The 27,864-nt window shown below is 37.8% G+C and overlaps 1 protein-coding gene across 2 annotated transcripts in view; it reads left to right on the top strand.

The window, feature by feature from the left end:
- Positions 1 to 27,864, top strand: part of Gad1 (glutamate decarboxylase) — a 142,734-nt gene that overhangs the window by 96,329 nt on the left and 18,541 nt on the right. For both annotated transcript variants that reach the window (XM_074186450.1, XM_074186451.1), the window contains exons 4-7: positions 13,621 to 13,824; positions 15,938 to 16,056; positions 16,643 to 16,894; positions 22,000 to 22,067. In XM_074186450.1, coding sequence (XP_074042551.1) covers positions 13,621 to 13,824; positions 15,938 to 16,056; positions 16,643 to 16,894; positions 22,000 to 22,067 — 643 coding nt within the window. The remainder of the gene's footprint in view (positions 1 to 13,620; positions 13,825 to 15,937; positions 16,057 to 16,642; positions 16,895 to 21,999; positions 22,068 to 27,864) is intronic.

The following is a 27,864-nucleotide window of genomic DNA, read 5'->3' on the forward strand; positions in this document are numbered from 1 at the left end:
CACGATATAAGAACAGTATTCACAGCAAACAATTAAATTTCCACTCCTCTACGAACACCTAAGACACAATACCCAATGAGGCACAAGGCATATACGGAATACCATGTTCCACCTGAAGTGTATGAAGTACCTGAAGTATGTGTAAAAGAAGTAGTGGACAACACAAAGTAAAAAATAAAACTCTAAATGTTGGAAATGTTTGATAGCCACAGTAGATCCAAGGAACTAGACGAACTCAAATCCGCTCATTGCCAAAACGACTATCAGGAATCCCAAATCCAAAGATCCATCCAACTTCAGCAAACCAGTACCCCCCATCCCAAACAGCTCAATGAATAGAGGGACCACCCAAAAGCTTTTTTTCTTACTTCCACCTGAAGTACCATAATAATAATAATAATCTTCATTCAATCCTTTCAGGTCATATACAGCATGATATAGGATGAGTCACAAATGAAAACCATGTGATGGTAGACACATTAACAATCAACAATATTGAAATTAAAATATTATTATTGAATAGATTTGTACACCTACACATAGAAATATTTATTCAATGTATAATCATACATACAAGGAAACACATTTTCATTTTGCAAATATCCTTTCAGTTTTTGGAGGAGGGTTTATTTATTGTATGAGGACCTTTTTTCATAAAATGATGAGCTATGTGCAAAAATTCTGATGAGATCTACATTTCTAGTTGGGTATATGTTCGACACGATTCATCTGGTTTCAGGCTGAAAATGAGTCCAAAAATTCTTTTTTGGGAACAAATATTCTGCTTAAGTTACTGAAGCATCCTCAGATGTTGATGTTACATGATATCGTGGGGATAGTACTACAACTAGGTAACTAGAAATTTAGTAAAATATGGATAACTGCAACGACAAATTCCATTAGGTTAGGTGCACAATAAATTACAACTAGGTGACTGTTGCAGACAATAACTGTTAGAGGTGCTACTTAGAATTTTCAAAATTAGATGAAGAAAAAATCCATTCCATTACTGGGCAAGTTCACATATCCAGCTGTTCAACACATTGATTTGTTTGTTTCTATCAAATTTGTAATTCTTTTTCGTAAAATGGAACAATTTTTGGGGTGCATTATTGTTCATACAATAATAGATCCCGAATGAAACTTTTATTTACAAGCCGTATTTTCTAAATTGAATATAAAACAAAGAAATCCATCATATATTTGAACATTGTGTATCTACTAGGGGTAAGGGTTAGGTCCAAAGTGAGTGGGTCTATTCGACTCTGTACCGCAACCCACAAGGGTTTATTGTGGCTCACACCTATTCACACTCGATCAAATAACCCCAGCTTCTCAACGAAGCCGATTAGTTTGTATGGTGAGTGGTCTTTCAGTTCAGATGGTAAGAGTACGGCTCTGCCAAACTCTGAAAACCTGATTCGGTCCCCAGCGGGGCAGGCACAAAGTATGTGCTCTGCTGTTTCATCATTTTCCAAACAGAGGCGACACACACTGTCTTCCGACAGTCCAAGTCTCTGCATGTGATGATTCAAATGACAGTGACCTATAAGAAGGCCTGTTAGATATCGTAGTTCATTTCTACTTCAGTCCAACAACTGTTTGGTATCAAGATTCAATGGGTGAATGAACGCCTTGGAGTGAGCCAATCCTGGAAGATTCTGCCAGAAGTCTATAAATCTTCTTGCCAGCGATGCAAATGACAGGTTCTGGTCCAATGAAGCTGCGTGCAGCACCCTCCTTTGCAAGGGAGTCAGCAACCTTTTTGCCTTCCAGGCCAGTATGGCTAGGAATCCAGACCAGAGACAATCTGTTAAGTCTTCCTATCGAGGAGAGTCGTTTTCAGCAATTTGCTAACAATTTAGACGTTGCTCGGTAGAAACCAAGAGCTTCCAACGCCGCTTGACTGTCCGAGAATATTTCTATTGACAGAATTCTTCCAATCTCTCCTCACACAATTCACCAGCATAAATTTCCACTTGAAATATAGGCGCATAGGTTCCTAATAGGCAGGTTGATATCTCTGTCCTGGAGGCATTATATATCTAAATCAACATCAAAAATATTTTCAGTGATAAATAAATAATATTCAGAATCAGAAATGGTAGTAAAATGGCATTTAATTTGACCTTCATATTCTGCCAAAATCATAACAAATCGTTAATTTGAGTTTTTTCCGAAATATCCGATTTGTAGTATTGATTCCACGATATGTGAGTATAGATGCGAGCATAATATACATTGATGAGCTGATTGGTATCAAACAAATTTTTCAATTGCAATATACTATAATAACTTGCGTTCACTTTTTCTTATGGTATGAATACTATGTCCCCAACTCATTTCACTATCTATATAAGTTCCAAGGAGTTTCGTAACTTCAGAAAGATAAATCGTACTATTTCTGACAACCACTTGAATACTAGTCACAGTCTCCATAAAGAATGGAAATACAAACAAACTGTTTTTTCTGCATTCACTATCAAAAAAAATTTCTCACACCAACTCATGAATGGGGAAGCAAACTGTCAATTTGTTGTACATAGAGGGCGCTAAGTGTTTGTCATCAAAAGATACATTGGTTATATGTGATTTTTCGTTTTTATTCAGAGAAATGGGTCGTTGTGCTTCTTTCGGGTGCAAAGAAATGGGAATTTATAAGTTTCGTGAAGATACTGTTATGAGAAAAAAATGGGAAAAATCTTTGAGGATAGTAAAGTTCAAATGTACTGATCATTCTAGGTTATGTGGTGAACATTTCAAAGATTCTGATTTTGAGACTACTTCAAAGACAACTGGTAAGTAGCATTAATTCTACTTACTTATAAGTGATATTAATTTTATAAAATTTTATAGGATTTTCACTCCAAAGAAAATTTTTAAAAAAATCAGCTGTTCACTTCATATTTCGCTATACTTCGAATTCTATCAGTCCACGGATGTTGAGATTAGAAAAAAGGAATGCTAAACGTGATTTGAAGCCAGCTAGTAGTGAGTCATCTGAAATTTTCGAAGATAAAGATAACCAGCTTCCTCTCAATGGTAAGTAACCAATAAATAAATTCATTATATTGACTGCTCAACCACCACTATATTCCATTTAATTTTCAGATATAAATTATCTAGACCTCCAACGAGAAATTGCCTTAGAAGTTACTTTCCACCCCGAGGAAGATAATACTGATAAGGAAAGCCACCTAATCAGCCAGTCCACACAAACACCAACTTTATTCAGATTATTTTCCAATGATGAATTTCTAATGAACAAAATATCTGTTCTTTATTATACAGATCTCTCTTGAGGGATATTCTCGAAATTAAAATGTCTATCATAAGCCTCTAATCAGAAAACAAAATTGAACCTTAAAACTTGCATTTTTTTGAGGTTAGAATAATGTTCATTGATTATTAGTGAAAAAAACACAAAATATGTGGTTTTTTTCATTAATATATTTTTTGGGAGCAAATTGAATGCAAAAAACTGTCTTTATAATGAGAGAGTTGTTCAAATATGCAAAATTATGAACCTTTCCACTAGATCAGCTTTCTTCTCTCCTAGGGTTGCATCTCTCCTCTGCAACTCCTCCTTCAACTGAGCGATACGCCATCTTGAATTGCAAGCAATTTAAATAAGAAACTTTCAAATAAATCAATAAATAACGGTGGAAACTTTGACAGCTAATGACCAATGTGACAAACACTCAGCGCACTCTGCCGGATGAGTTTCCCGTAATAATAATAATAATAATAAGACGTTTATTAACCCGAATTCACAATTACATGACCAGTATAATAATACATATATTTTGTGATATACAGATTAATTGGCCTATTGTCAGCTTTCTGATACTAGATCAGGTGCTGTTGAGGCCCAGAGGTCATATACTGAGACTAAGATTGAGATTATTATATTTCGAACATTATGAAAACTGTCAGGTGAGTACTAAATATCTTAATGTTGAGATAGCTTCTCTTTTACCATTATTTTGAATGACGCCATCGATTTAGTGAAGTCAGTGTTCCGAAATTTATTCAGATGATTTTCCGTGCAGTATGTGAAGGAACGTTTGAATATCTCTTTCTTATGGGAGGGTATAGTTATAATTCCTCTTTTACGAATATTTACATTATGAACATGGCTTCTAAAGATGATTTTTTTGTGTAAATAAGGAGGTTTTTCGTATTTTAAGATTTTATAGAAGAAACAGGTTGTATGAAGTAGTCTTCGAGTATACATATTCATCCAACTCATTTCCTTCATTTTATGCGACCCTCTCTGTCTTCGCCTTATACCAAATATCAACCTTACACAAGAATTTTGTAATTTCTGAATGCGCCCAGAATCTCTATTATCTAAACACGGCCCATATATGCTATCACAGAAGTTCATGTGTGAGAGAACAATTGAATCACATAGTTCTTTCTTTGTGCTTTGATTTAGAAATTTTCTCTGGGGGTAGATCATTTTCAAATTAGCATAGCCAATTCTCAACTTTGACGTGACATGCTCCGTGAATTTGAGTTTATTGTCAATTAACAAACCCAGATTTCTAGCGGATGTTCTGAAAGAAATAATCTCAATAGCTATACTAATGTTCAAAGATGCCTGCAATTCTTCTCTGATTCTATCATTACAAAAAAGTAGAGCCATGGATTTTTTTGGATTGATTTTCAATAAATGTTCATTTGATATTTCAAAAAGTTTTTGCAGATCATAGTTGAGGGAATATTCTGCTACTGCAGTATCTGATGGGTTAAAGGAAAAGTATAGCTGCGTGTCGTCTGTGTGTAATCATCCCCATTCTTCTGCTAAGTTTTTCAGTTTTTATGTAAGTCTTTAGGACTATCTAAATCAGTTGCCAATGTAGTATCACCTGCATAGAGAACTACAGAATCTGAACTAATATGGTCAGGTAGATCGTCTATGAATATAAAAAAAAATAAACGGACCCAGCATCAAACCCTGAGGAACTCACAGGTCCATCTAAAATATTTAGATCTATGCTCTCGGATTTTAACTGATATTTTTCTAGAGCGCATGAACGTCAGCCATCATATGAAGTACCTGAAGTTATTGAAGTATACGCGAATGAAGTCGCGGACAACACCTAGTAAAAAATAAAACTCTAAATGTTGAGAACGTTTGTCGAGCCTAAGTTCGCATATCGAACATGTCTGTACCGTGTTATTTTCCGAGCCGCTGGACATGATTCCTGCTCCATTCAGACACAGATTAGTACAGAACAGCGCGATTCCTGCCACTCAACTCCCCCTTTTTCGACGTCGTAGAAGCTTTTCAGTATATCCTAAGCTCAGGATTTACTAAATGATGCCATATGTTGCATTCTTGAGAATTGAATTCTCACGAGTATGGATCCTGACAGACTTGATCTCTTTGACGATAATTGTTTGAACGTGTAAAAAATGTTCGGGTAATTTTCTGATGTGCATGTTGGAATCTGCCAACCACACTTTATTTTTACATGAAATGTATCTGCAATGAATACAAGAAGTAACCTTCATTGAAAAACTTTATTTTTACTCTCTAATTTGAATATTTCCACCTTCCACAATCTGAAAATAAAATTGAAATCGAGAATTTTATCCGCCGAGGAAATTTGAGAATGAAACAAATTACAGAAGTAAAACTCCAAGATGTGGGTACTTTTCAATTAGGAAAAGGGCAGATTTTGACCCCCAGATGTAACTATCTATGAAATTCTTCACTTATTTTTTGACAGACCACGTTATAATATTTCTGCATACAATTTTTATTTTTTTCGAATTAAGATCGAACAGTTTAATCTTCTTCTTGAAGATGATCACTTGGTGATCGAAACACGTATGGAGATGTTAAAATAACGGTTTGGTGTTGGGAAAAAACTCCAGCAGTATTAACCTTGTAACATGATTGCGTGACAGTCATATCCTACTCGTATATGAGTCAATTAATGCTTGAAAACGTCATGAACTAATTGAACGTGGAGTGCCCCGCATATGTTTTCAAGGAGATCAAAGGTTTAATTAACAAACAAATATTTGCTGGTGATACCAGCCTACTCAGACGAATAAACAAATATCCCTGATAACATGTTGGTACCGATAAGAGAATTTCTTATCAAAGGTGTTGATGAACTGAAAATAGTTGTTGTAGTTGACAAGTTTCTCGCAATATCAAAGATTCAACATCTTATGTTTGACGTAAATGATATATTTTCCCTTTGATCACATATTCTATGAACAAACTAGAAAATAAGATTCATACATCTTACAATGACATACGTTTTACCATTCCATAGACTCGACGAAGAATCTAGGCTCTGACATTATTTATTTTAGTAGCTACTATAGTAACCTTTTACCTAAATAATAATATTATACCATAGCATACAGAAATGGCATTAAATATATGTCGGTGCTGACAAATTTTCGTTGAAAGCAATATCATAGAGGCAAAATTCCCCTTTAAAATAATCGAAAAAATGAAACACAATGAAATTATTTTTTGTATGCAAGAGTTGTAACGACAAGCAAGGCCGTCGCCATGGGGGGAACGGGAGGGAACCTCCCCCCCTGCTTTTTCAACTTGGGAAAAAGTTGGGAAATTTTGGGCCGTGAAGATAGAAAAAAATAATAGTAAAAAAATGAAAAAAAATTTAAAAAAATAAAAATGAGAGAAAAGAAAAGGAGAGGTGATAAGAAAAGGAAAAGAACCAGAAGAAGGGTGGGATTTCCCAACATGCATAACTTGGAGATCCCGTACTTTGAAATTCTAAGTTGTTTCAAAACTTCAAAAAAGTTCAATTCCTCCCAAATAAGAGAAAAGTCCTGAACAGTGCACAAATTTTGAAGTGACAATTTTACAAAATTCCCAACTTTTCGCTGTTTTTTCGACTTGGAAAAATTGGGAAATTTCGGGCCGTGAAGATAGAAAAAATAATAGTAGAAAACAATAAGCACCATATTTTTTAAGTGTTGTTTCATTTCATTTGTATTGAATATTCTTATACATGGTGGATATGGTGGACGAACAAGGACCTTGGTCCCAAGTAGAATAATTCCCATTATTATTTTTATAATTACCAAAATTTATTTTTGTTTGTGCATACGGCATAAGCATTCAGCCAATCTTTGCATAGCTAAGTAAGAAAATTAATATATTATAGTAGCAACTTATCCTTTGGCTTTCATTTTTTCGAAAGTTGGGAAATTTTGCTGGTGGAGTTGGGAAAATTTGTATTTACTCCCCCCCCTGGTATTTCTTTTCGCTACGGCCCTGACGACAAGTAGCTATAGAGAGAGCTGACAGAAAAAAAAATCTAGAACAGGCCAGATTAGAAGCCTATGAAAATCAAAACGAAAGCAGTTGCTGAAAAAATCAGAGTGGTTACTTACAAAAACAAAAATTTGTTTTTTCTTTTCCAAAGCTCTCATTAATATGATTGAGGTTGGCTTGAATGGGTATTATGAGGTACATGTGAATATCAGATATTTTTCCCTTCTGTCGGGTGACCATTATGAACAGGAAAGCTAATTTTTTTACTTGTTTCATGCTTCAAGGTAAACTGTGTTTTCTCTTCCAAAGTACATAAATAAATGATTTGAGCAACACTGGAAGTTTTTTCTTTCGTTTTTTCATGAAATGGAGGTGTCTTGTTTTGTGCTTGAATGATGAGGTATTCAATATTTTCGCTTCAATTGGCTATATATCCGATAGACTTGAGGCCATTGAGTTGGACGTACTGCTTACCGTTGTAAAAATACGATTTGAAGGGGGTAATTAGTTCATTGGATAACCCAAAAGTCGAAAGCTTGTTAAGCAGGACACTATGGTCTAGTCTGTCGAACGCTTCAGGAAAATCAGTGTAGATGACATCAGTCTGAGACTGACAATTAATACCCTCTGCAATACAATGAGTGATTGTTACAAGATTCGTGGTGGTTGAACGTCCTTTCATGAAACCGTGTTGATTGGGGCTAATAATGTTGCTGACATGACAATAGATTTTATTCTCAAGAAACATCTCAACACTTCACAAAAGTTGTATATGATAGAAATTGGCCAGTAATTTTCCATCTCACTTTTATCTCCTTTTTTGAAAATTGGGCAGACTTTCGAAATTTTCCATATTGATGGTACAGTTGATGTTTTCACGCATATATTAATCAATTTGTTAGTGGTTCTACCAGAGCTGATGGATACTGGAATATGATCAGGTCCCGCAGTAAATTTAGGCTTTAATTTTTTTAGGGTATGATCTCAAATACTGAAGTTTTTGATCACTAAGCTGGGAATATCACTACTGTTGTTCGCATGGTCACTTGATGTTGACACTATATAAGAACCACTGATGAAATCGGCAAGACCATCAAGAATATCTGAGGGATCATCGAATAGCTTGCCTTAATGTAACATTTTATGATGAACTATATGAATAAAAAAATATATAATGAAAACCAAGCGTAATGGTTCGTTTTTATCGTATTCTTACGAGTATTCAAGAACCCGATCAACTTCGGAACACTGTAAAACCCAGATAAACTGATGAAATTGAACAAATTTGAAGTGGAAATCATTCGTTGAAAAATCCTTCGAAATATTTGTATGGTTATATTTTATTGTAAAATCACCAGAAAAAACTATAGCGCCCAAATTTTTTTTTAAATGTTTACTTATTTTTGTTTTTTTCATGTTCATTCATGTTTCATGATTTAGAGCTGTAGACAATTTAATTTGTTACAAATAATGACCCATAAAATTTTCTGTAGGATTGCTAGTTTACGAGATTCAGCGATACTTTGCAGCCCTTTTTCCAAGATGGCGGCTGGGGGACAATGGTTGCGACCTCACAAATTTGAACTCAAGCTTATATCCATCCCCCCTACATATCAACAAAGTTAAATTGTGTTCTCGGGAAAACGCACGTTAAGGCCTAAAAATGTATTATTTTAATGGACTAGTTTTACTTCCAGTATCGAAATTCCCCCAATATATCAACATCAAAAACTTCGCTGTGGTTATTTGTTTCCGGGAAAATCGTCCAATCTTCCTTCACTCGCAATTCCTTGTTTCAAATCCCGGTCTCTCGTCCAACATCCTTTACATCCCAGCCATCAATCTACCATTATGCTGGGCTATTGCTCAGAATAATTGAATGTCAGTGGACTTGAAACAAAGACATTACTCCCGGCTCTTGCACACCCTTCACCGGTGGCACGTGACCTATTGGATTACCCTTAATCTCCTTTCGGGGGTAAACATCATAAAAGATGCTTCTCTCCGTAAAAATTGCGCCGGGTTTGTTGGGAATGAAATGTATCGAATCCTCCGCACGTGAATGATCATGATCTCTGAAAGGAATCAGGAAATGAAAAACCTGTTTTCATGCTGGAGACAATTTATCATCGGGTGATCTCTTGACGTGAATTTGAGTGGAAAATTCGCAAGTTTTCGAATGATAACTCATTTCCTTATTTATATCTCAATGAAAACCAAGTGTAATAATAATTTTCGAAGTACGTTCGGTAAAAACTGAAAGTAAGGAAAAAAAAGGCTCATTTCACCTTCTACTCAGGTGGTATCACAGTATTATAGTTTTAAAACTTGGTACAGGGGTCTCAGTCTAACTTCTTCCGTTATCCAATATATGATGAACTGCAGAGCGGCCAACAGAACTTTCAAGCTCGCAGGGTCCAAAACACCCTGAACTGAAGCATTAGTAAGCTGAAGTTTTGGTGTGTTACAAATGCTAATGGCTTCTAAAAAGTTAGTTTTGGGCTGACTATCGCGGAATACCTTCTCACTTATTCCCAAGAGACTCCGCATGTTGTAAATTACCCTATGATCGCTGATCAGGTGGAATCCTTCTGGAAGGACACTTATGAACATCCACAGCCTATCATCTTGAACATATCAGCTCTATCTCAGTTCCAAGCTTTTTGTAGAGAGCTTTCCCGGCCTGATCACAATAAACTGCGCAACCTGATAACCCTGAATGATGCTCGTTACTTTGCAGCTCGTAGACGAAAACATATTGCACCATCTTGAGTCCAGATGGTTTGTCTCGTGGGAAATAACGCCACTCACAAAAGGTAGAGTCAGTAAACAACTCTCTGGCAGTTCTGGTTACCGACATTTTTGAGAAAATCAAGGTTGGTGCTGCAAATATGATTGCCTTTCCGATTTGACTCCACTGCGAGTGCCAAGTCGACTTCAAATCCCCAAAAAATTATACAACTTATTATTTCTTATAGTCATACCATCTTCAACAACATGAGAACTGTCCACTGAGGGTCAAAAGAGATAACCGCAACTCTTCTTGGTGGAACAAAAGCCTTGACAGTAAAAGAAAAGAAGTTCGACGACTATTCAATCGAGCTAAAGAGTCAGGTAACTGGCAGCTTTATAAAACCACTCTAACCACATACAAAAAGAAAATTAGAAAGGCGAAACTGAAGTTCTGTGGGAGTATCTCTGCTTTACCTTGCAGCACAAGAACTCACAAAATTTTCTCTAGAGAGCCGACTGCTGAAATTGGGTCACTTAAACGACCCGATGGAAAATTTACGACCTCTAGTAAAGAAACGTTAAAGCTTTTGATAGAAAACCACTTTCCTGGAAATCTGACTCTTGATAATAACAGACCGCCCAGCTTCGAGGGCGCTAAACGCCCAAAAAAGAACGACTGGGAAGTCGCAAAAAAGGTTATTACAGCACCGGCAGTTGAATGGGCTATTAAGTCTCTTCAGCCCTTCAAATATCCCGGAGAGGATGGTATATTTTCAGCTCTTCTTCATAAAGAACTGGAAATAATTTTACCTATTCTCACAAAATTGCATAGAGCTAGTCTGGCGTGGAACTATATACCACCCAGATGGTTGACAACAAGGGTGGTATATATACCTAAAGTGGGCCAGAGGGACCCACACCCCAAATCGTTACGACCAATTAGCCTTACATCCTTCCTGCTGAAAGAACTTGAGAGGATACTGGACGGACATATCAGGAGGGTAGCATTATATGCATCCCCCCTGAATAACCACCAGTATGCTTATCATACCGGCAAATCGACAGATTCAGCATTTAACAACCTCGTTGAGAAAACCTCCCAATCCCTTGGGGTTGCTGTATTTCTTGATATTCAAGAAGCATTTGACAATGCACTACCTAACTCTATAGGATTGTCTCTGGCTAGAAAGGGTATAGAATCGACCATAACTGGCTGGATCTATGCCATGCTAGTAAACAGAACTACAACTACGACTCTTCAAGGCGAGGCTATCAGGTTCAGGGTCACCAGAGGCTGCCCTCAAGGTGGGATACTATCTCCCCTTCTGTGGTTGCTCCTGGTGGATAGTCTGCCTGATGCCCTCGACAGAAGAAAAGTTGATCTGCAAGCTTATGCAGATGACTTCGTCATCCTGGCAAGGTCCACGTCGGGAAGGATAGCTTATAATATCCTCCAAAGCGCGTTGGACGTTGTTCACAGTTGGTGCTTGAGGGAGCAGATGTCTGTCGACCCCAGCAAAGCTGTGTTGATCCCCTTCACCAAGAGAAGGAAATTGGACCTCAATGATGTAGTCATTTCATTTGGAACGGAGGAGAAATATCTTGGCATTGTCCTTGATAAAAGACGCACCTGGAACGCTCACTTGGAAAAAGTTTTACACAAAGCCGAACTGTCTCTATGGACATGTTGAAGGATTTGTGGTAAAACTTGGGGTTTAGGTCTCAAATAAATCCATTGGATTTATGTGATGATTGTCAGACCAATGATCACTTATGGTGCAATTGCTTGGTGGCCGAAGGCTTTACAGAAAACGACCCAAGCGAAGCTCTCTGGCTTACAGAAACAGGCTTGTCTGGCTATCAGTGGTGCCATCAGTACCACACCGTCAGCGGCCATGGAGATCCTTCTAGATCTACCTCCTCTCCACATTTTTCTGGAAAGAGAGGCTAGATGGACTGCATACAGACTTTTGCACATTGCCAAATGCACAAATCAATTCAATGCAGAGTGCAACAGACTGTTGGTTGACATTGGAAGTCACAGCATTCTGGAAATGACCTCTGACTTTATGCCTCCAACTGTCAACTACGACTGGATCCTGCGGAAGAAGGAAATATTGTGAGCAGATAGTTGTTGGTTAACAGATGGATCAAAAACACCTTCCGGTTCTGGTGCAGGTGTTTTCAGTCGCAGAACCAGGACAGAGTTATCTATCTACATAGGAACTTATGCGATTGTATTTCAAGCGGATTGTATTTCAAGCGAGAGATTGGATACATTAAACCTCACTCACAAGTCAATAAAAATATTCTCGGACAGTCAAGCGGCGTTGGAAGCTCTTGGCTCCTACCGATCAACGTCTAAATTGGTAGCAAACTGCCAAAAAAGACTCTCCTCGATAGGAAGACTCCACAGATTGCCTCTGGTCTGGATTCCTGGCCATACTGGCCTGGAAGGCAATGAAGCCAATGAAGCTGCTGACTCTCTTGCAAAAAAGGGTGCTGCAAGCGGCTTCATTGGACCAGAACCTGTCATTGGCATCGCTTTGGGATTTGCCAAACAAACACCCGTTTATTCACCCTTCGAAGCTTGATTCCAAACAGTTGTTGAACTACAGTAGGGATGAACTACGATGTCTAACAGGCCTTCTTACAGTTCACTGTAATTTGAATCATCACATGCAGAGACTTGGACTGTCGGAAGGCAGTGTGTATCGCCTCTGTCTGGAAAATGATGAAACTGCAGAGCACATACTTTCTGCCTGCTCCGCTGGGGACCAAATCAGTTTCTTTAAGTTCGCCAGATCGATACTCTCACCATCTGACCTGAAAGACCACTCGCCATACAAACTAATCGGCTTCGTTAAAAAACTGGGTTTATTTGGCCGAGTCTGAATAGATGTGAGCCACAATAAACCCTTATGGGTTGCGGTGGAAGGTCGAATAGACCCACTCACTTTAGACCTACCTACCTACCTACAGTGAGGTGGTACTCTTCTGAGGATCTCCATAACAAGATGGTGAAGTAGATGAATCCTGTGAATCCATCAAGAGTTCGAATCTTCTTCTCTTAATGGTACGGGACAATGGAAGAACAGAAACTAGATAATTTTATAAGGCAACCTCTCCAGTGATTGGAAACGTCGGTTCACTTTTCAATACTAAACGAGGTGACTTTCGGTATCACCAAGAAAGAATTAATTCCCAAAAGGGCCATATCAAAGTCACAACGATCACTTCACTCTTGCAGCTACATAAGGAGAAGTCAATGTACGTGGTCTTCGTTAAAATCATTTCATAAGAACCTTACCTTTAGTTTCCTCCTCCATTTCTAATGTGTATCATGGGCCTTATCTTCTTTATTTTATCCTGCACTCGGACATCATGAAAATATTTATAGCTGCCTCCTTAATGACGTTAGTTGTAACTGCACGAAACTTGCAAGCTAAGAGATTTCCTTCTAACGCGCAACTCCTTCGGAAACATCATATTTTTTGAAGAAGAAAATTCATTTTACGTCAGCTGTCCACATTGTAGAGTCACAAAATATTTTTTATTAGGTTAATGTGATCTAATCTAGTTGAAAAATTCTGAGTATCACCTTGTTTCAGGACATCCTCATTTCTTCAACCAACTATCATGCGGGCTGGATTTGATTTCGATGGCGGGAGAATGGCTGACAGCAACAGCAAACACAAACATGTTCACCTACGAAATTGCACCTGTCTTCATATTGATGGAAAACGTGGTCATGACGCATATGCGAGAAATCATCGGGAAAAACTGGCGAAAAGGAGATTCGATATTGGCACCAGGTGACGATACAGAATTTTTTTTGGAAGTTACGAGGTTTTTTCAAAAAATTAGGTGGATTTTCATTTTTCTCAAAAATCATATTTATAATTACAATTTAGAGGTGAAAATAGCGCTTAAAGTGGGTGATGCGCGTCCTGCACACGCTAAAAATTATCATTAATTAATATCCTTATTGAGAGAAAAAAATTCACATACATTCCAGACACTTGAATAAACGAAAATCCATGAAGAAAAATTCTCCTCTGATTATTTTATTAGACATATTTTAGTTAATTAACTAATTTCCACAAGTTTTAAATTTACATAAAAACCCTGATAATTTTAAAACAAAAAACGTCAATTTTTTTACACTTCTTGGAGTTTTTTTCGAAAGCCTTCAAAAACGGTTCTTGTTCCACTTTGTTATTGATAATCAAAGACGTTGAAAAAGGAAAAATGCAATTAAAGCAATGAAAATATTTTTTTCAATGTTCAAATTTATTCGTTTTCTCATCATTTAAAGTTACATAATGATTTTTCATAATTTTTAGTTCTATTTGTTTGAAAAAGTGTTATGAACAAATGAATTGTTCATAAGATATTTGAAATTTTTTGGGGAAGATTTTCATCAGTGATGAATATTATGAATTTTAAAAACAAAATCGTTCTCAAAAAATTTTTCATATTGCTTAAAAAACGCATTTCTTGATCAGCAATTTATTTTTGCTAATAAATATTATTATTATTATTGACACTGAAGAACATTTTTTTTGAAAATCATAATTTCTATTTCTCTTTGATATTCTGAAAAAAAACTTTTTAATTATATATTTTCTTTATTCATTCAATAAACAATTTGTTTCAAATAAATAAATAATTTCTACGATATATTTTTTCAAATTCAACCAAATGAAACAAAAACAACGATGTGTTACTTTTTGTAAAAAAAATTTTCACCATTTTCCACATTTTTTTATATTTTGATTTTTTTGCGTTTGGTGACACATGTCTATTTTCGTTTAGTTTTTTGGTTGTATTAAAAAAAATATATCGTGAAAATTGATTTGTTTAAAATAAATTATACATTAAATAAATCAATGTATATAGCCTGATTTCAATTGCGCCATTTGTTTTGACATGTCTATAAACCTTGTGTTTCTCAAGACGAATAAAGATATTATTATTATTATTATTATAAATAAAGAATATATAAATAAAAACAAAAACCTTCAGAATGTCAAAGAGAAATAGAAATTATGATTTTTAAAAAATCGTTCCCTAATATTCAAATTTGGTAGAAAAAAATTGTTAATCAACAAATGCGTTTTTAAGAGATAATTTTTTTTTAAAACGGTTTTTTTTTCAAAAATCATAATATTCATCACTGATAAAAATCCCCCCAAAAAATTTCAAATATCTTATAAACAATACATTTGTATGTAACAATTTTTCTAAGAAATAGAGCTAGAAATTATGGAAAACCATTCTCATGTAACTTTAAATAATAGGAATTTGAAAAAAAATATATTATTGCTCCAATTGAATTTTTCATTTTTTAACGTCTTTGATTATCGATAACAATGTGAAAAACCAAAATTTTTCAAGGCTTTCAATGAAAGCTCCAAAAATTTGGGGATTTTAGTTTGGAAATTATCAGGGTTTTTATGTAAATTTAAAACTTGTAAAAATTGGTTGTCCAACTAAAGTATATCTAATAAAATAATTACTTACAGGATTTTTTTTCATGGGTTTTTATTCATTCAAGTGTCTAGAAGGTGTAATTTTTTTCTGAATAATGATATTTAATGGGTTAAAAAAAATTTATTGTTCAAAGGTCCGTATCGTGTGCTTAAAAAAATAAAAAATTGCTAACCGAATGTACACAGGCCACGAAATTTCAAAATTTACCTTATTTTTTTAACAAACCTCGTACGTGAATATTATGTTATTCATAATACAGTACCTTACTTTTTCCCAGTATACATTTTCACAAAGTATATACTAATTAAAGCAAACTTCGTAGAAATTTCACCAATTTAAGATTGAGAAAGTTCGAGACAAACGAATATTTTTCAAATGAATTGAGAAATGTCACACTGAGTTTGTGATAATTGATTTTGATTCACTTTTCAGGTGGATCTATATCAAATCTTTATGCCTTTTTGGCTGCAAGACACAAAATGTTCCCCAACTACAAAGAGAAAGGAATTGCTACTATACAAGGACAACTTGTGATGTATACCTCAGATCAGGTAAGATTCGATGTTTACATTATATTAACAATGTTATATTTTCTCAAACTATACCGGAAACGACTTGATCTTCACAAACTTCATCCCTAAAAATTCTAATTCTTCATTTTTACTTTTATGTACCACACAAAATGACTAGTGAGAACTACCAGCTCAGGTACCTACTCAGTCATAATTACCTGGAGCATATATTGTTTCTGAATCTGATTTTTCTTGACCACAATACTCGATACGAGCTTGGCCAATACTTGATATACTTGATACGAGCCGATACGTGCTGGTTTCAAAAAAATGCTATAGTTTCTATTCATTTATTGAAATTATAGCCACCCGAATTTACTGAAATTATAATATTATTAAAAATAATAACCTTCAAAGTCATAACACAAGACAGAAACAGTTCAACGTTGTGAAGCCTCAACAACATTCACTTCTTTTCCTGATAGAATTCACCATTTCTTCTAGACACATCTACAATCGCGATATGTACATGTTGGTTTGCTCGCTAGTAATGATATTGACACCACTCATTTCTCTGATGGATTCTCAAAAACTGAATGTGTTACATTATTCTTTTGATTTCCAGAGTCACTACTCCGTCAAATCTTGTGCATCAGTGTGTGGTTTGGGCACCGACAACTGCGTCATGGTACCATCAGACGAAAACGGCCGCATGATTCCCTCTGAACTGGAACGTCTCGTCAGAGATAGGAAAAATAGGGGGCATATTCCATTCTTCGTTTGCTGTACGTCCGGAACCACAGTTTTGGGAGCCTTCGATCCCATTAACGATATTGCTGATATCTGCAAGAAGTACGGGATGTGGTTACATGTTGATGTAAGTTTCTTAGAGTCTCAATAAAAATGATTTTGTGAACTTTCACGCCCGGGGATAACTGTGTGAAAGCTATTTTTCGGGGTCTGCAGAATTTTATGCTCGATGTTAGAACAAGATACATAGAATGTGAGCTGATAGTTGAGTCGAATACCTCTTGCCTATTACTAGTGACAAAAGTTGGGTTCCGAGCCCTCATTGATTACAGATAGCCCTTCCCCCAGTATATAATCGAAGGTTAACTCACCTCTATGGTTTATATACGTGCTGCCCCACACTGTATGGTGTGAATCGGCGTCACATCTCATTACGATTTGAAGTTTGTTCCTCTTGCTGTAGTCGTATAACAGCTAGAGGAGGTATGGTATCCGAATCTCCCGGAAAGAAGGCGGAGCAGGCGATAATATTCGTCATACCCTTCTTGCCCGATAGGGAAATTTGGATGGCTGGATGGCTACCATATCTTGGGTGCAGAAGCCTCTGAGCAAAAGATAATTAATACCCTTCTCAATGACATGCTCTGGGTTTCATCCCAGGGCACCCTATTACCTCACCAGGAATATTTAACAGTCCGGTTACTTGGCCTGTATTTCCTGTCCATGGTTCCTGCTGGAAATCAAGGTCGATTAATTCGTCCTTGAAGTTTATACCAAGGACGTAATACCTGTACTTGGCATAGGTAAATCACGTAAAGCATGTTTATGTAGATTCTATTTTCAAAGTTGGATAGCCTTTTTTTGTATTTTCCTTGGCGGCGAATAGCCGCCAATTTACGACGTATCCATCACACTTTAAGCCAAGGCGTGCTGTTGACCACCAAACAGCATTGCCTTGATAGGATACGTATGCTAGTGGCTGCTAAGAAGTCACTAGTAAGGCGAGCGAGAAGCATCGCGGAAAATCTTAGGTTCCGCGAGAAACCTTCTCGCTTATTCCAAGAGCCTCCACGTGTTGTGGATAATCCGCCGACTGCTGATCAGGTGGAATCCTTCTGGAAGGATATCTATGAACACCCGCAGCCACTCAACTTAGACACTCCAGCCCTAGCGCAGTTCAAAGCTTTCAACAGAGAGCTTCGACAGCCTGAGCTCAATGAACTGCGCAACCCGATAACCCCGGATGACGTTCGAAGAGCCCTTGTTGGTTCCAAGAACTTTGCTGCTCCAGGCCCAGATGGGCTGAACACTTATTGGTGGAAACAACTTCCAAGTACCCACCGCCATCTGGCCAGAGTTTTCAACTTATGGCTGGACGGAGAGCAGCCGATTCCGGATTGGTTTGTCGAGGGGCGGACCGTTCTCATCCCCAAAAGCGGAGATTTGTCGATTCCTAAGAATTACAGACCGATAACATGCTTGAATTCGTGTTATAAGTTGTTTACAAGCATCTTATACACACGAATACTCACCGCAGTTGACCGAGTGTTTGAACGGATATATGAGCAGAGAGGGTCGAAGAGAGGAGTCGCTGGATGTAAAGAGAACCTGCTCATCGATAGATGTGTAACGCAGGACTCGATACAATATAAGCGTAACCTCTCTATGGCCTGGATCGATTACCGTAAGGCATTTGATACAATTTCGCATGAGCTCATCTTGCATTTGCTCAGGTACCCGACAACATAGTGAGATGCATTGAACAACTGATACCACTTTGGCGAACTCGCTTCACCATAACATTTGGTCAAGCAAGAGTCCAAACAGGGTGGGTCACTTTCAGAAGGGGTGTATTTCAGGGTGATTCCCTCAGTCCCCTTCTATTCTGCATCTCACTATTGCCATTATCCGTTGCGCTCAGAAACACTCGAGGGTATAACTGTGGCACCCCCGGAAACCGGAGGCACAAGGTCACCCATCTGTTTTATATGGATGATCTTAAACTTTATGCCTCTGGAGAGAAGGATCTCCATCAGTCCTTGAGGGTGGTGGAAGAGTACACGCATGCTATCGGTATGAAATTCGGGATAGACAAATGTGCAATGGTTCATCTCAAAAGAGGACGATGCGGGGACTACGGAGAGGATGTGCAGCTCGTAGATGGAAGCATGCTACACCATCTGGATGCCGGAGAGACGTATACTTACCTTGGGGTGGAACAACGCCACTCACAAGAGGTAACCGCAGTGAAAAACTCTCTCCGCGGCAAGTATCAGCACAACTTCGACAGATCTGGTCATCGGAGCTGTCGGGGAAGAACAAAGTTGCTGCAACAAATATGCTTGCCGTTCCAATCTTACTCTACTCGTTTGAAGTAGTGAAGTGGACTCGGGAGGAGCTGTATCAACTCGACGTAAGGACCCGAAAAATGATGCATCTCTATAGGAGTTTGCATCCCAAATCGTCCGTTCCACGGTTGTACTTCCCCCGACAACAGGGAGGTCGTGGACTTTTGAGTTTGGAGTGTCTACATGACAGAATGGTACTGGATACAGCCTGTAAAGTCGTCAGGAGTTCGGATTCCCTTCTCTGCATGGTCCGTGACCATGAGAGAGCAGGAATTGGAGCATTTCTCCTTAGGGCAGCTGCTCGAGCAGCTGATGAACTCGGTATAGTTTTCGACTCTGAACGAGGTGATTATAATTCTGTCACCGAGTTGGAACCCGTTCAGCAAAAAGCTCAGATAAAAGCTGCAGAGATCACCTTACTTCTGCGGAGACACAGGGATAAGCCAATGCATGGGGTCTTCTTCAATAATATTGAAGACCTTGGCTTATCAAAGCGCCTGACGTTCGCTTTTCTCAGGTCGAGTGGGCTGAAGTCGGAAACTGAGGGGTCCATCATGGCTTGCCAGGATGGTGTCTTCAACACCTTAGTCTACCGCAGTCGCGTGATGGGTATAGAGGTTCCTGACACAAGGTGCAGGGCCTGCCGCGAGGCACCCGAGACCCTAATGCACTTGCTATCAGCATGTCCAGCATATGCGGTCTCGGCCTATATCCATCGACATAATCCGTTGTGGGGAACGAGAAGTGCCGAATTTATTGGAACTATTCGTTCCCCACCCTCAGGCTAATACAAGCTAATAAGCCTGATGTAGTCCTTCTCGATCACCAGACCAAAACGATATTTGTCGTGGAGTTTTCAGCTCCTGGCGAGACGAATATCGTCAGAAAAGAGGAGGAAAAACGGATAAAATATCGAGAATTTTCTCTTCGAACTCCGCAGACTCTATCCAGATCACTCTGTCAAGATGGTCGTTCTGATTGTTGGAGTCCTTGGTGGAATGATGTCTTCTCTACTCTCGAATCTCAAAATCATACCGGCTTGCCGCACTAAGGCAGAAATCTTAGCCGCACAGATGCAGAAGGCTGTCATTCTTGGCTCACTGCGTTTGCTCAGGGCACATGATTCTCGGACCCAATGATCACTTACCCCACGGTGTGGGGAGTGGTCATTGGTTGATTATGCTGGCGCACCCTCCCGAATGTATCGGGGCTTCGGGGGATAGGGCCTGACCAGCGCACACTACGGTGAAAAAAAAACATTATTATTATTATTAATAGTATTATCATTCAGGTAGTCTGGTGTGATACTACCTGTGCTTGTACCGAGATCAACAAAGCCGTGAAACTGAAGAGTTCTACGGCTCAAAACTGGGAAAAGCCTCACATAATTGCAAGGACACATCTACTACCATAATATATTCCTAGGGTCACAGACACAATCGGAAACTCTTGGGAAAACACAACATCAAAACGGTTCTCAAACCCATCAAGAAGATATAATAAAGCTTCAGGTCGGCTGAAGACAAAAGGGACTCACTATCAGCAGCAGGGGTTCATGGCATACCGAACACTTGTGGAAAGGTATACATCGGAACCACCAATAGATCAATGGAAACAAGGCTGAAGAAACATGAAAGAAAGTGCAGACTAGGCCAAACGAACGCACTTGGCAAAGGAAACCACAGAATTCTGCTTGAAAACACGGAATTCATTGCCCCCGACCAGTCATCGGAGATTACTCAGGACGTATAAACCTCTAAAGAAGCTAGCCCCTCGCGCTAGCGAAACGTCATGAAGAAGTTCCAAAAATTGACTGCCTTCAAACCCGAGAAATAGTGATACTGCCATACTTGTGACAGTATCACTATTTCATGCCATACATGTGACAGTATCACTATTTCTGTGTGAAGTTACAAGTCGATAGACATGATATCACTTTCACTAACTATGTTCATGTTCTAAGATCAAATATCAACCATAATCTGAAATGTTCGAAACATATAAGCCTGGTAATCAGACGCGTATATAGTTCATGTAAGAAGTTATATTTTCAGAGGCACTATTTCAACAGAAAATCAAATATGTCCCAATGGGATGCCATTATTTCATCTATTTTGATTTATGTGATCCATTTCTAGATTCACAAATATCATCCGCACGAATACAAGAAGTACAATACTTCTATATGAGACTTAGAGTTGTGTTACAAAACCCATACCAAATCCTTTATTGATTAGAATGGTTAGCTATAAATACGCAATGGACGAGAATATCACTTATGAAACTTTGTTTATAGACTTCTGGATAATAAAAATCTCTCATGGATAAACTGAAGCAAGAAATCTCATACATGACCGATATCTTCATTTAATTAATTAACTCATAATTCTATGGAATTTCATAAACGTTAATTTTTTTGCGAGGCAGCAACTCTGAACAATATCTTATTGTCAAACACCCTCGTCAACTGTTTGTTTTCGATTGAGTGGGAGAAATTTTATACCAAACTATGTCGAGAAAATGAAGAACTTTCATTATTATTAACATTATTATCATTTTCATTATTATTTTTATCGTTATCATGGTCGATAATAATAATACCGGTAATGATACTGATGAAAATCATATTGAAGCTTTCCAAGTATTTGAAAAACCATATCTTAGTTTTCAGAGATTTTATTTATGTCCACATCATCATTAAACAATTACATATTCCACCTGCCATTCAACTTATAAAATGTTTAAATTGTAGAAATTTATGATTTCGAAATTATACTCAGAGAGCCTGGAGGAAAAAAATATTATCAACCTCATCTCATATATCACTAATCTCAAATAAGTAGAGGATTCATTATTCCTGATCATATGTGTTATTATTTTTCAGGCTGCATGGGGTGGTGGACTTCTGCTATCAAAAAAATACAGGCATCCACGGCTGACTGGAATTGAAAGGTAAATCAAATTTGAGTAGCTATCCACATTATTAATAAAATACAGACTAAGTCAGTTTCCACCTAAGGACCTCAAAACTTTCGAACGAGGAAAATCCCTGGTGTGAGTTGTTCGATTTATTTATTCAGCGTATGACTACATCACAGGTAAGTAAGTAACAAAAGTAACATTTTCATTTCACATTTCTTAACATTTCACAAACTCTAAGGTTACGAATACATTCTATCGACTTTCTTGTCGCAATCAGGACATCGAATGGGTTGCCACTGAAGGAATTGATTTGACAGTCCTCTACCAGGTGTTCAATAGTTGGTCTTTCAGCGCCGCAGTCACAATTTGGGTTGGTTGGTCAAAACCTCTGGCTTGCTTGTAACGCAGGACATATCCCGGTTTGCAGGTCTGGCCTTCTTCTTCGTCTTCTTTCCACCGCTCAATCATGTTGGAGTTTTCTTCGATAAGAGTCTCTGCCGTTCTCAGAGAGGGTTTTCATGAGCGTAACCTATTTATGGTTCTGTCGTTTATTCCAAGTTTGGATCGGAGAATACATAGAACATACAGAGAGTGTTCTCGGCAAATTTGTGGAGGAGTTCAATTCAATTCAAAAACATATATTCAAATTTGGGTCAAACTACATTTAGTTTGAGATAGGGTTTTAAGGGGGGCCTGCTATATGCTTATGCCTCTTGATGGTTGGAGGTAGTTCCGTGGTTCCGTTGGAGTGGTCCCGGTCCATTGCGGTGGTCAGTTTTTACATAGATTCAGGTTGTTAGGCTGGAATAGGATGTTGTACGATTTCAGATCCTTCTAGGATGTAGCTGTCCGCTATCTGATTCTCTGTGGATACTCCTCCAAGATGTCTTGGATCTGCTCCGACGGATCTTGCATTGCTGCTAGGAGTCTTGCTCGGGGAAACAGGAGCTTCTTCGTAGGTATCCTTCTGGATTCTCCACGGGGAGTCCATGGTGTGTCAGCGTGTTGATGGCATCGGTGTTGCTGCTGCTGTTCTGGTCATGTATCGACCTTGGTGTTCATGAACTCGTAGGTTGATTAGTGTAGTATTTACTAAGTTGTATAAGGTTTGAGATGGATAGCAGTATGGTAGGTTGTGATTGTTACGTAGGCTCCTTCTCTCGGGGAAAGAGTGTGGAGGAGCTATGTGGCTTAGTGTGGGTAGCCAACAAGTGAGCGTGGCCTTGACTGTGCCTCATATGGTACGCATAGCTTGATTGAGTTGGGCTTCAACACGTTTGATGTGTGGACTGTTGATCCACACCGGTGCACAGTATTCCGCTACGGGGTACACTAAACCCAGTGCTGTCGATCTGAGTGTGGAACCCCATGTGGTACCGCATAGTTTACATAGCATGCAGGATATTATTTCGGGTTCTAACTTTTGCAGCTGTCTCAATAGGATATTCTTTGAAGCTTAGCGTTCTGTCGAATATGACATCCAAGTACTTTGGGTGTTTATTGTTACTGAGAAGTCAGTCTTCAAAGTTGATTTTGAGTTGGTAGTTAGCCATCCTGTTGTTTAGGTGGAAGCACGATACTGAGGTCTTTGCGGCATTGGGTTGCAATCTCCAATCGTCAAAATATCTCCCAAGGGTACAAAGTCATTTGTAAGAATTCGCTTAATTATCTCAAACTCCCTATGGCGTGTGGCAGGCGCCAAGTCATCTGCGTAACCAAACTTCTTTGATGTTGTTTCGGGCATCTCTGCTATGTAAATGCTGAAGAGCAGGGGAGCAAGCATCGATCCTTGTGGAAGGCCCTCATTCAGTTTCACTTTTATACTGGTCTTGTAGGCCTTAATGACTTGGAAAGATCTGTTGGATGGCATGGCATTGATAACATCAGTCATCTTTCTGCATGGGATAGCTCGTATTATTTATATATAACTCCTTGTCGCCACATAGTGTTGTATGCCTCTGGCAGGTCTACGAAATCAGCAGATATTTTTAGTTAATTTTGAAAGCCAGTTTCCACATAGTTAGGGAACGATTGAACTGAATTTTGTTCTGGAGATCAAAGGTATCGTAAATCTCCAGATTTTGGACTCCCCACTTGGTTTGATTGTTGAAGCTTAGGGGCCAAACAAATCATGGATTTGTTTGACCCCATACAAATTCGGTATGCAAACCAGTCAACTAGCATCGGAATGGAACCTTCCAGCTGTAAAGAAACCAAGAGAAGTCGACCGAAAGTGTTAAGAGCGGGGTGTTGTGCACTCAGAAATCTTATCAGAAGGTGGAGACAGTAAAAAAAAGGATATTAGGTATCTGAGCGTTATGCTAGAGAAAATTCGTTGGGAAAGACCAAATATTTGGGAGGGAAACTCATGAATTTTACACCACTATAACGTATCATCTCACAAAGCTATCGTTTTGAACGAATTTCTGGCCAGAAACTGAACAAATATTATGAATACGGTGACTGTATGGACCTGAGATGGCCCTGGCTGACTTTTCCTTTTTGCAAGCTCAAATTACTGTTTTGAGACACCCGTTTTCAATCGATAGATGACATGAGAAAAAATTCGCAGTCGAATAAAAAAAATGCATTTGAAAAATGTTTTGATCATTGTGTTGTTCATTGGCATAAGTATATCATTTCGTAAGGGATCTAATTTTCGAAGAATAATACATATTTTGCATTTCATTGACCAATACCCGGTATATTTCAAATAATAAAATCAAGCTGATTCGTAAGAAAATAAATCAGCTTCAAACAATGACTTTTTTAACAATCTCATTTTATTACTCTCCAACTCCGCTCCATTTAAAACCGCAATTAGGGAGTGACGGGCCCTTATTAATTACAGCATCATTAATCACAACTCGAGCTTTTTAAGCTCGAAAGTGATGAATTAGTAGAGGCACTTGCTTGTAATAAAACGTGAGCCTGTCATTGTTTTATTAATCCCGTGGTTTATTGTAGTTTTAGCAATGTGAAATACCCACAAGAATATGGGAATAATCTGAGAATAAAAAGACAGATTATTATTGTTTTTTCTCCATTCGGTTACTCAGATGGAAAATGTTATTTTTGGCAGATTTTTTCATGAAAGTTATGCAGTTATGTACAAACTCAGAGATATCCTCACATAAAAAACTCAATTTTCGTTCTCAAATCTCTTGTTGAGACAGTTATACGATATTGTTACACAGTATGGAGTGGAATGTTTGAGAATAAGCTAAATATTGTACAGATACTCCAAAACTCGTCGACAGATCGACAGATCAGAAAAATTTTAAATTAAAACTGGGATATTTTTAGGAGAGATTATTCTTTGGGAATGTTTGGGAAGTTTTAAGCTTTCTACTTTTCCATATCTATGCAAAAAAATGTGGAAATCTTTCAAAGGAAGGGAGGAAGCAATCGATTTCAAAAAAAGTAACTACAAGTATATACAAAGATGTGCAGATCATGCAAAGAAGTAACTTTCAGACACAAACTCTCAAAAATGCTACTTTCATATTAGTAAACATTGAATTACATGAAAGAAAAATATTTTAGAAACAAATACTTTGATATGAACACTGAGTTATACGAAAAACACTTCTCTTCATTCAATGGAATACACACTAAATAGAGAAAAGTGTTTTTGTATAATTCAGTGTTCATATAAAAGTATTTGTTTCGAAAATATTTTTCTTGCTGTTGTTCAATGTTTATATTAAAGTAGCTGTTTCAAGAGGGTTTTTCTTCCAATTTGTGTCTGAGTCACTTCTTTGCATTATCTACACATCTTTGTATAGATTTTCTTTCTTGAAATTGATTACTTCCTTAATTTCTTTGGAAGATTCATATATTTTTTATGAAGATGGAGAAAATGGTATTTTAAAACTAATCTACTTGATATAAGAAGGCACACCAGTTGCCTTATATAAATATATATTTGGGACTACAACTCAAAAGTTCCGGTTGTGAGAGCGTGAACTAACATACGCTGAATCATATTTTCGTCTCGAAAAGTATATACAGAGTATGATGCAAATTTTGAGTATGGTAAAATTTGTCACACAATATCATGAAAAATATACACATCGACTTGAACAGCCAAAACCACAGACCTTCAAACCAGATAAAAGCAAAATACTTTCGCCTTTTGGAAATTGAAAAAGCATGTACCTACTCAACCCAAAATTATACCATAACAAATGTATCCTGTATGAGTCTTTACACATGTAATATAATCCGTTCTATAGATAATTTAAATAACTGATGTTTTTTGCATTTTCAATGTGGCCTTGAACAAAAATGATGTTGTATGACAATTTACTTTCGCCTTCAAATTTTTTTTTTATTTTCTGTTTGTAATAATACGAAAATTAAACATATTGAATATCTCAGAAAAAATTCATATTTCAGAAATCAAAGAAAGTCAAATCTTTAGAATTCTACTAAATATTTCAAGCATGAAAAATCCATACATCACACATCCCAAAGCGAAAATCTTCCATACAACGGTCCTGAAAATTTCATTTATGCGTTGTTTCAAAAAGATTCATAATAGTGTCATTGCTTTTCGAGTTTCAAAGCCGTGGATTTTTGGAATTTCTTCCTGACGTTTCGCTGGCGCGAGTGGCTAGCTTCTCAGAGGTTTAACCATCATGGCTTGCTGTCCGATGACTACCCTTTTAGGCTTCGTGAAGCGTATTTATGCCTTGTCAGGTAATCCGTTGTATCTGCACCTGTATTTGTACCTGTACTCGTACCTGCTCTTGTACCTGTAGTCGTACCTGCACTTGAACCTGGAACATTAATCTCGCTGCCTGTTGTCCTGTTCGTTATTCTCGAATTCCTTGAAATGGGGTTCCATATTCTGTGGTCTCCTTCACTAAGTGCGTGTTCTGCCACAGCTGACTTGTCCGTTTGGCCTAGTCTACAGTTTCTTTAATGCTCTTTAAGTTTTGTTCCCATGGATCGTTTGGTGGTTCCGATATATACCTTATCACACGTGCACGGTATGCGATAGACCCCTGCTGCTGATAATGGGTCTCTTTTGCCTTTAGCCAACCTGAGGCTTCGTTGTATCTTCCTCGTGGGTTTGAAGACTGTTTTGATGTCGTGTTTGCCCAATCTTCCATGTTTCCAGATGACGAAGGTTCAACCAACCCTCTTTTAATTGTATATCAACGACTCATTGGAAATAACCAAGAATCCAATATATTCCTTTGCTGATGACAGCACCCTTGTCTCGTCAATACATTTGGATTCCAGGATATCGGCTGCGGATGAACATCTTCAGCGGCAGCAGGAGGTTCAATATCCTAATGAGGATCTTAAAATCATTTCGAATTAGACTGAAAGTAACCAGGTTCAATTCAATGCCACAAAAATCGAGGCATCGGTTTTCTCTAATAGAATAAATGTTTCCGAATCGGAAATAATAGTGTCAGGTCAGATAGTTCTGCTTCCTGCTTCGATAAGTTTGTTGGGTGTTGAAATGGACACAAATATGTCTTGGCACAATCATATCGCTGGAATTGTGAAGGCTGCTTCTCAGAAGGTTGGATCACTGTTCCGAACCAGAAAACTGTACACACCTCAGCAACTTTCCATGCTTTATGAAGCTCAGATCCGACCTTCTTTGGAGTATGGTTCTCATGTATGAAGCTCCGCCCACAAACATACCCTGAAGCTGCTGGATTCCATCCAAAATAGAGCCATCGTGTGATTGGAGACGCGAATATCATTCGCAATTTTTGTTTGAAGGTGATTGACAGTGTTTCATGATGAATTTCACTAGTTCGGACTTCCATTGTCTACTATATGAAATGATTTGAAATCCCTG

The sequence above is a fragment of the Leptinotarsa decemlineata genome, unplaced genomic scaffold (assembly GCF_025532065.1).
Source record: "Leptinotarsa decemlineata unplaced genomic scaffold, Ldec_3_MD MMD2_tig00078422_RagTag_RagTag, whole genome shotgun sequence".
Taxonomy (NCBI): domain Eukaryota; kingdom Metazoa; phylum Arthropoda; class Insecta; order Coleoptera; family Chrysomelidae; genus Leptinotarsa; species Leptinotarsa decemlineata.